The sequence below is a fragment of the Gossypium arboreum genome, chromosome 8 (genome assembly GCF_025698485.1).
Source record: "Gossypium arboreum isolate Shixiya-1 chromosome 8, ASM2569848v2, whole genome shotgun sequence".
Classification (NCBI taxonomy): domain Eukaryota; kingdom Viridiplantae; phylum Streptophyta; class Magnoliopsida; order Malvales; family Malvaceae; genus Gossypium; species Gossypium arboreum.
This window is the reverse complement of record NC_069077.1, coordinates 4711341-4721965: the sequence shown is the minus strand read 5'-3', so window position 1 is coordinate 4721965 and position 10625 is coordinate 4711341. Positions and strand designations below refer to the sequence as shown.

The window sequence follows — 10625 nt, the reverse complement described above, 5'->3', positions numbered from 1 at the left end:
AATATAAGTTTATATGTATTAATGTATATCATTTTGAAGAGATTAAATAAAAAAATCAATTTTAGGCGACTAAATGTGCTGTTTTACTATACATTGATTTATAATTTCTTTATTTATAAGGGATTGAATTGGAAATTTTTCATTTGGGGGAAAAATGCAATTTCACTATGTACTAATTTATAGTTTCTCCATTTAGAAGACGATTAAATTAAATTTTTTTCTTTTTTGGGAGAGCCAAGGCCTCTACAGACCCCTTTAGATTCGCACTTTGAAAACTAAATATTTAAAGCACAGATGTTAATTTAAAAATAACATACAATAAATAATAGAGCGTAGTGTTTGAAATCAATTAATAATAATATATGAATATGTACGATATTAAAATAAAAATAGATTAAATCGTGAATAAAATAAAATTTAAACACGTAAATATATCATATTAAAAATACAAAGTAAATATAATTATTTATCATGGTGTTGTCATCAATCTTGAGTTAATATTAAGTTGACTAATGATACCAACTCAATGAACAACATTATCAATACGTGTGTGGAAATTATGTTTTAGAATATAGAAGTGTGTTTAAGAATAACATACAATAAATAATAAATTATTTGGTCTGAAACTAATTAATAATAAAAACACATGAAATATCTCTACTATTATTTAAGTCTATAACTAAGTTGGTATCATGAGTCAATCAGGCATCAACTCGATTAAGGAAATTACAAAAATATATTTTTATATTTAAAATAAATTATATTATTTGATGGTGCTTATAGAATAATTTGAACTCATGCCAATTATATTTCTGACTCCCAAAAAAATATATAATTTAATTTTGACCCCTAAAATTCTGATTTCGCCCCTGCTCCCTAAGTCTTATTTTTGGATCTGCCACAGAAAAAGATCCTTTGACCGTTCAAGTTTGTCGCCCCTACTTTTTTTAGTTAAAGTTACCACGTGTCACAACCACGGCGTGATATGTGACAAAAAATAATGAAAATAAAAATAAATAAAAGTTATAAAATTATTAGATTTTAATAAAAAATATTAAAATTAGAAAAAATTATAAAAATTGTAAAATTTTATAAAATTCATAATTTTTTATAAAACATATAGAATTATAGAAAAAAATTATAAAATTTTATAAAGTCGTAAGAAAATTATAAAAATGTAAAGAAATATAAAATTCATAAAAAAACTATAAAAATTATCGTACCAATAGAAGCATTTTATAACTTTTTATAACTTTAATAGTCAATCTGTTAAAGAGCCTTTTTCAGTGGCGAATCTAGAAATACGGCTAAGGGTAGGCAAGGGCGAAGTGAAAAAAAAAATTTGGCGGAATTAAATTATATATTTTTATGATAGTAAAAAAATTCAATTTCGTCATTTTAATATTCTATATTTTTATAATTTTTAGAGGGTTAAATCAAAATTTTATCATTTTTGGTGGGCCAAAATATAATTTTACCATTACTAATTTAAAATTTTAAATAAATTATAAATGATCTAAATGAAAATTTTCCATTTTAAGGGGTTGGGCCCCTTGCCAGCCTCCCTAGATCCATCCCTGACTTTTTTTATGCATTTTAATTTAAGTACCGAATTGAGTGTAAAAAAAATACAGGGACTTAATTGCTTCTTTTTTTTTTAATTATTTAAGTTTGAGAACCTTTTTAATGCATTTTGATAGTTCAAGTATCTAATTGAGTGAAAAAAAAAGTGGGTGCTTAATTTCTTTTTTTGAAAAAGTTCGAAAGTCTTTTTTATGCAATTTAAAATTCAAGTATCCAATTGAGTACAAAAAAAGTACAAATTTAATTACTTACTTTAAAAAATTTGAAGACTTTTTACATCCTTAAGTTAAATAAAAACTAAAAAGATCCAACCCAAGTTAATCAAATGCTATCGAAGATTACATAAATTTCTATATAAGTTACGCTTTTATTTTGCAATGTTTACTTAACTTAAATTCATTGTTTAAAGTAAATATAAATAGAAGATTATAAAATTAAATATTGAAAATTTTAACATGAAAACAAATTAATTTAACAAACCTATAGAAATTATTAATAAGATTATTTAAAATATAATAAATTAATATTAATATTTAAACACTTTTTAAATAACATTCATATAATTAATTCTAAATTCATTATACGTTTTAAATTATTTTGAATTAATTACTTATTTAATTTTTAGAAAATTCATCTAATATACATAATTGATTCGTGCATCACAGTTGAATAGAAACCAATTATATACCATAAGGTTAATATTCAAGTCAGTTATATACTATAAGGTTAGTTTTTAATGCGTTACACAATAAAATTTATCACGTGGAAAGGAAAAAGAAAAAAACATTTGTAGAGGAAAAATTTGCAACATAAGCCCTCTACTTTTTTATATAAATTTACATAAACCCTCTACTTTTTATATAAATTTAAGTGGTTTTTGCAAGTTAAAAATTCTTTTTATGTTTATCCTATTTTATAGACACTATTGAATTACATATTTAGAAATATAAATAATGTTAAAATAAATGTTTATTTATTTATAATATTATTTATTTAAATTAATCTAATATCAATTATCATGTTTTAAAAATTAGACATATATTATTATGTTTTAGTTTTTAAACATATTATTAATGAAATGTTACAAAATTCATGAAAATTTTAAGAAATAATTAAATGTAATTTGATTTAGATACAATTATCGAGAGATGTCCGACATATTCTGTATCTAACATTTACACTCAATTCAAGTAACATGTATATATATATATATATTCACGAAATATAAATAGAATACCCTCGTTGAGAACATTTCTTATTCACAATTGAAGAACCGAGACATTTGATTTCAGGGTGTAGAATTTACCGGAATCTGTTGTGACATAGGCAAGTTTGATTGGTCTTGATGGGAAGGGATAACAAGCCGCTGCAACGATCTTAAAGCTACAGTTAGCTCTGCGAACGAAGGTCGCAAACTTGGATCACTAAAAACAATGGGGGCAATATATTAGACTGGATTTTAGTATTGTAATAGAAATATAGTTGTTAGTTTAAAGTTCAAGTTCCGGGCTACTTACGTTTGCCAGCATTGCCAGATTATCCTTGCAACTAAAGGATCAAGTTCCTTGGGAATGTCGAGGCGACGATTCTGGAAACCAACAGCACCCACAACTTGCATTGGATTCATTCCGCTCCAAGGTAGCCTCAAAGTCGCAATCTCCCAAAGAATGACTCCAAAGCTATAAACATCACATCTATACATCCAAAAAAACACAAAAGAATGCATGTTAGTTTTAAGCTTGCAGAGTTTACTAATTTCACAGCTTTAAAATCCATGAGTTTCTGCGAGAAAATAGCAGTCACTTTTTAACTTTGATCACTAATATTGAGTCATAGTAAAAAAACAATTAACGCAATTATATGTTACGTTACTTGGACTCAAGTGAGTTTATGATACGGTAGGTAACTTGCATGCATATGTTCAAATTTTCTCTGAAATTTCTCTTTCATTTAGAAGACCCTTGGAGGGTCATATCTTCTTACTCATGTCGAACACAAGTGTAGGACTCGTGTAATTTAGAAAAAAAATGAAAATTCGGAACATTGATTATATGTAACCAAAAGGTGACACTGACAGCTTAGCATGGTGAATTTTGAACTGCTATGGAGATATGAAACTTTAAATTTTATGATCTTCACTATATTTTCAGAAATCCAACAGATAATTCAGGAACCAGAGGGAAATGTTCGTGGATTGATCAATCCTAGAATGAAGGGATTGAGCAATCCTAGAACGAAGGAAGGAAGATCAGGATTAAACAATATCGATGGAAGAGAAACAACTCACTTCTCATTGGAGGGCTCATTGCGAAGTACTTCTGGTGCCATCCATTCGGGCTAAAACATAGAAGGCAACTCTCAGTCAGAGAAATGAAGAAAGAACATAAATATAACAGAAGTTACTTGTTCTATCTATTTAACTTTATAATATATTGCACAGTAGGCCAAAGATACCAACCGTTCCTGCAGTTGATTTGGATGATAGGAAGGTATTATGCTTCAACCGTGACAATCCAAAATCACAGACCTGAATTGTTCAGTTTAGCAATCAGAGGGTGCAGAGCAAGAATTCCACAGCAGCCATACTTAATTTCCTAATTCTTTTCCTTGAAAAGAATAAGAAACTTTAAGAAGCACAACAGGCTTAAACATACAAACATCATTTACCTTAACAGTCCAGTTTTTATCAACTAAAAGATTAGGAGACTTCAAATCGCGGTGAACAATGGTAGGTATGCTGGCATGTAGGCAATTCATGCCCCTAGCCTGCAAAATAAAAACAGATTTGAAATTTTACAGGGATGTGACATACTAAATAAAACAATTGCAGAAGCAATCAATTCCATACCACATCAAGAGCCATCTTAATTCTTTGCTTCTCATCAATTCGAGAATGAGGACGATGAAGAATCTTATATAAGCTTCCTCTGGAAAACCAAATAGCATTTGAAAATTTTAGATCTCAAAGTTTATCGACATGTCTGTCACATAAATGCATATGTATACTGGTAGTTGTAGACTGCCAACCTTGTATGTACTTTGCATATGCAGGCATAGACTTACCTTGGAAGAAACTCAGTAATGATAGACAGGTTTGGAGGGCGAGTAACAGCACCCATAAAAAGAACGACATTTGGATGGCGCAGTCTACGCATTATTCGCACCTTAATTAGAGAGAAACAGAAACCAGGATCAGTGACTTGGACCTATTTAACTGCCATGACCTTAGGCATGATGTTTGTCTTAAAATAAACTAAAAAAACTAAAATATCTGAAAACTTATTTAACTAACTATCCTTTTAAGAGAGAGACAAATGCTCAAAAGTTGCTTACTTCTCTTTTGAACTCAGCCAAAGCATCACCTGAAAAATCCTGGTCTAGGAACTTCTTCACAGCAACCTCCTGTAGTTCAATAACCATTAGTCATACCAGCCCAAAATTATAAACTAATTGATCTTTTAATTTGTAGTGCATAACATCATTTAGATAAAGTATATTTATGGTTCAGTACTGAGTTCAAAACAAGGAAAATAGACCTCGTTACTATGCTTTACGCAAATAATTGTTAGACAGCTTGAAACCTGAATCCTCTAAAATACTAATCGGAGACAGCACAGAGTGAAATACAAGATGAAAACTGCGTTAGAGTGCAGCAGAGTATATACTAACCGTGCCATTCCAATCCGCATGGTAGACCTCTCCATAAGAACCTATTCACACGAAAACAAAATTTAGAATACCTCCCAAAAATGGTAAAAGTTCTTGCAAAGCAAGCATCAGAATTACTCAATTTAAACTCTCAAGATTTTCATAGGGAATAACAATAGCTCTGTTCTTTTTGTTGAAAGCTAATAACAATAGCTCTTAAATATAAAACAAGGGGAATAAATCTTACATGGCAGACACAATATGCAAGTATGACTGAATCAACATTTAGTTTATATGCAAAAATTGACCTATGCATAATGAGAGAAATTTCCACATGTAATGGACCTCAATAAGCCACATCCATTACCTAATCCAATTCTTTCACCAATATCCAAGTCTTCCCAAGGAATTTCGCATTCACCTACATCCACATCATCAAATAGTTGTTCAACCTTGCCTTTGCCAGAATCAAGTGATGAGCTAGGACTTTCCGGATCCTTCAATTTAAGGTTATTCTCCACATATCTCTCCTGGGTGTACTTTCTATGATTATAGAAACCAATCTCATTATCTTGCTCTTTAGCTAAATCCCCTGTTTTATTCTGTAAATCATGTCCATTCCTGAAATTCTCTTCCCTAAAATTATTGTTTGCGTCCTCAACCAGTTGTGAGCTATTAAACTGACTGGTAGTGGATGCCACAGATGAGCTAGTAACAGACAAAGAATTCTGGATTTTATTCTCTCTATTCAACATATCAAAGCGCCCAGGGGAGTTAAATCCGTGAGAGTAGACCTTTTCTGGTTTGGTAGAGCTAGTGGAAGCTGATGATGACTGATTAAAATCATTAGGTTTGCAACTGATTTTTGGAAAGAGGCCCTCCATATAATTGTACTCCTTTTTCTGAGGAACCTCATTATATACGGGTCGGTTCTTCCACATCAATGGTACTGGGGGTCGCGCCACAGCTACATTATTTCTCAGCCTCTGAAACTCGTCAACTTTGGTCTCTGTAGGTTTGTTTTGCTGGTAAGTTTTGCTAGTCCCTTTTCTCTGGAATGGATTAAGATCTGCAAAAGGATCTTTTGGGTCCTCTTGACTACTCTGACCATATGGCACTACATTAACGTTCACTCTCAGGCTATCAACTACATTGGCACCACGACTCCCTTTATTGGCAGAAGTTCTAATGGCAGTCGAAGGAAGATGGTCCAACTGATTAGGGGTCACTCTATTAGATAATCCAGAGGAAATAACACCAGAATCAGCTCTTGGACCTGATAATGAAGGTAACACTTCTGCAGTTCCAGGGGTCACTCTATATAATCCTGAAGAACTAACAGTAGAATCACCACTTGGACCTGATAATGAAGGCAACACTTCTGCAGTTCCAGTACTTGACCCCCAATTGATGGGCAGACTACCATTGACCACAGGGTGCTGACTACTACCCTCAATGCTAGATGGCTTTGCTCTTGAATAACCATTATCAGACGACTGAAGAGTTGGGATATTGCTAATAATTGGATTGTATGGCTTAAAAGTAGCATCTTTCGCACTTAAAATATCAGCAGGTATAAGTGTACCAGGAGCTGCCATTAGATCAACCAAAAATTCCCTGGAGATTCAAAAACACAAGATTAGACCTAAATAGAAGTAAAAGATTAAGTTAAGAAAGAAGCACAAGCTATAACCTTTGATCCTCAAGCTTTATTATATTTACAGCATCATCCTCAACACCAGTATAGTGGCTGCCTTTTACCAGTATACAAGGTAACCTTATGCTATCTGCCAACACCTACATTAGGACAGATAGAAAATAAATATAAACTTTGCACATAGCCCTATTACAAAATTATGAGCATAGGAGTGGCAACTAAAAGAACAAAGATAAATCAAGGCAATTTTGTTTCCAGAACTTAATAGCTAAATATTAGAACCTGAGGCAAAGGCATAGCCCTGTTTATTATCATGACCCCTTCAGAGGGTCAGTCCTGCAAAGAATGAGTTTTAATCCCAGCCCATGAAAAAATTTCAAGGGTTTATCCTTAGAAATTGCATAGAGAAACAGCCATAAGTCAACAGAATAGATATGATTATTTTGAACTCATTTTTTTTATACTAGGCATAACTGGAATAACCATATTAGAACAGGCACTGAAGTAATTCTCAAAATTTCAAAAATTAACCTTGAAGAGTAAAGCACGGTGCCGAGACAGGCCTATATTTATGGAGCCAATGGGGAACACACTTGTATGAAGAGATGTTCTAAGCTTTGTGCTTCTTTCCATCCATCTAGCCAATACTATATTAGCATCTTTAACAGGTCCACCCATATGTCCCGTTACAAGTTCAGCAAGCCGTTGAACTAACACATCAATATTGGTAGCAGGGCAATCTAAAGTAATACAATGTGCAATTTGCAACAACTCTTCTAGGGCTGGGTCAATCGTTCGATTGACAATTACAACTTCAAAGCCAGAATTCCCGAGATTCTTTTCAAGATCAACAAGAGATGGCATTTTTTCTTGAAGTTTTGAATCTGGGGAGAGCCCATATACATCATAAAAACCATCCACCACTCTTTCCTCATAATCAAGCACATTGTATTCCTGGTGAATAAAAGCAATCCAACCAGTCAATTCAAATTGAATAACTCAAGAAATAGCAAGACATGCAAGAACTCTATGTAATAGAGAGTTATTGCATCACTTCTTCTACACTGAAAGTAGCTAAGTCCTTTTATTTTTTATTTGATTATAAACCAACGAGAACATGACAGGAAGAAAAGACTCATTCAGTCCAAATTATCATAATATAATTCCAAACAGTAAATTGCTAAAATTCCCTAGGCAAGTGTCAATGGAATACTAGTTATAGAAGTTGCCAATGTTTCTGGATTAAACAAATTTCAGTGGTCAAAAGATTGAAAGAAATAGCAAGACAACCTGTGTAAAGACCAAAACACCAAACATCAACTAAAGCAAAACAAGCCAGACAAAAAGGTCATGACTAAGAGCACTAGAAACATATTCTCAAATACACTTCAAATTTATTCCCTTCATCTTATAAAACGGTTCCTATTAACATTATTATCCTCAATCTCCAAGCTAGGTAATAACTGCTGGAGCTTCATTCATAGAGGCCAGAGCTTCATTCAAAATTTTCCTCCAGAATTCACCATATATAAAAATCTAAAATTCAAATTCAAACCATAGTTTGGCCTAACCAATCACTAGCAGCAACTAAACATCCCAAATTCAAGCCTATTCACTTTACTAGATTCAACACATACATTTTCAACTCTCAAAATGGCAAAGCAAACGAAGACAAATAAAATCCCTTACTCAAAACCAAAAATTCCTAAGAAACTATCAACACCGAAGTGGTAGATGCCATTTCCAGCTTCTCCACCTGAAGCTAAGTAATGTAGCACATCACTTTTAACTCAACTAACCAAAAAAGAAGCACATACCCCTACCCCCCCCCAAAAAAAAAAAAAATTGAAGCTAATTCAAAACAATTCCCTCTAGTTCAGTATTGTAACTTGCCCAAACCAAACAGTCCAAAAATGCAATCACGAGAGCCAACTAAAACACTCACAACTCAAGCTCAATCAATCCATTCAATTCACTAAATTTCCAATTTAAACTTAGAAAAATGATTAAAAACGAAAACGTAAAAATGCTTACCCAATACTTCCTGGCCAAAACCTCAGCTGCCACGTCATCCTTATCCCTCCCGAACCCTAAATCCATTCCATGATGATTCCCTAAGCTCAAAAGCGTCGCCGCTCGGATCTGATCTTTCTCCGGATCCTCGGAATTAGAAGCACTGATCGCCAATGCTAACTGTACCTGAAACTCTTCCTCTGACAACATATAGTCCGACGCTCGATTGTTCGGAGCTGATGGCGTACTCAAACCAATGCTCGACAGTACCGGCATCGGCGTCGTGTTCACCGGAGATGATGACGTAGTGGTTGTAGAAGTACTCATCAGAGCATTTCCGGACATCGAGTGTTGATGATCGGTGGCGCATGACGGCGATGGCGACGGAGACGTGTCGGCTGTCGAAGCTCGATTATATTCGTGATTGCTTCCTATGTGTAACTTCTTAAAAATGTGCTTCATTTTTCCCCCTTTTTTTCTTTTGTTATTTTCACTTTCTTTCAGTTTCCTACACTTTCTCGCATTTTCTCTCAGTTTCTTTTATTTTTAATTTATTTATTTTTTATTTTTGGAAAGGGTCATGTAATAAAAGGTGTTGTTAAAAGGAGGGAAAACTTAGCAAATGGTATAATAAGCCTTGGCGGGTAATTAATAATAATAAGGCTTGACTTTCAGAAATATCTACGAAACTGCCATTGGCAATCATCACCACACGCGCTTTCGGTTGACGATGTCCGAATTAAGCATCCAATGCAGCTGGACACGTGGATATTAGGTACCACGTCACTTGTGGGCTCCACTGATTTTTAAGATTGTGTTTGACTAATCATTTTATAATAATAACATAAATTTCCACTAAAAAAAGAACAATCTATATAACATATATATCCATATATATCAATCTATAATATGTATATATATATATATATCTATACATGTCCTTGTAAATCACGAATTTAACTCATCCTATTTTAATTTAGTTAGTTTTAGTATTTATATTTTTAAAATTTAAATTTTAATTTTAACCTAAATATTGTTATTAAGTTCGTTTAATCAATTTTATTAGATGATAGTTATTAATAATATAATTTTTATATTACATAAAATAACAAATTAATATGATATTACAAATGTTGTAATATATTTATAGTATAAAATTTTAAAAATAATAAAAATTAATTTAAAATTGATCGTACGATAAACATGAACTATAAAATAAATTAATTATACAAAAGAATGAAAATTAAAATATAGAAGCTAAATTTGCAATTTATGCATAATATAAATACTAATAAAAATATTAACAAAAATAATTAAATAAATAGATAAGGTCGATTTATTCAAGATTTAATTATTTATTTTGAAAACAAAACTTAATTTGAAATAAAATTGTATTATTAAACTTGTTCAATCGGATGCATTTATTAAATAAATAGATAAGGTCGATTTATTCTTAACTACGACCTTGAATATTTATACTTAAATTCAATTTTTTATTCAAAAAATTTTCAATACTAATTTAATTTTATAAAAAAAAGAATTACCGAATTAAAAAAAAAAAAAAACTGTGCTCCCTTACTACTCAAAGAAGACAGGAAGGCTTGAACTAAACTTGCTCAAAAACACAAGCTTGAGCTTGAACTAATCTTATTTATTATTTCAAACAATCCCACATTTATCTGGAATCAAATTCAAACATTGAGCGACTGCACCTCCATAAACA

General features: G+C 31.8%; 1 protein-coding gene across 1 annotated transcript; it reads right to left on the bottom strand.

The window, feature by feature from the left end:
* Nucleotides 1-2683: 2683 nt before the first annotated feature.
* On the bottom strand, nucleotides 2684-9522 carry LOC108470308 (serine/threonine-protein kinase EDR1-like). Its single transcript, XM_017771612.2, has 13 exons — nucleotides 8924-9522; nucleotides 7421-7843; nucleotides 6926-7029; nucleotides 5600-6849; nucleotides 5254-5294; nucleotides 4918-4986; nucleotides 4648-4748; nucleotides 4433-4511; nucleotides 4252-4350; nucleotides 4043-4111; nucleotides 3872-3921; nucleotides 3102-3278; nucleotides 2684-3008 (listed from the first exon to the last, which is right to left on the bottom strand). Exons 1-13 carry the CDS (start codon nucleotides 9362-9364, stop codon nucleotides 2873-2875), a joined length of 3039 nt encoding a protein of 1012 aa, XP_017627101.1. The 5' UTR covers nucleotides 9365-9522; the 3' UTR covers nucleotides 2684-2872.
* Between the last annotated feature and the right edge of the window lie 1103 nt (nucleotides 9523-10625).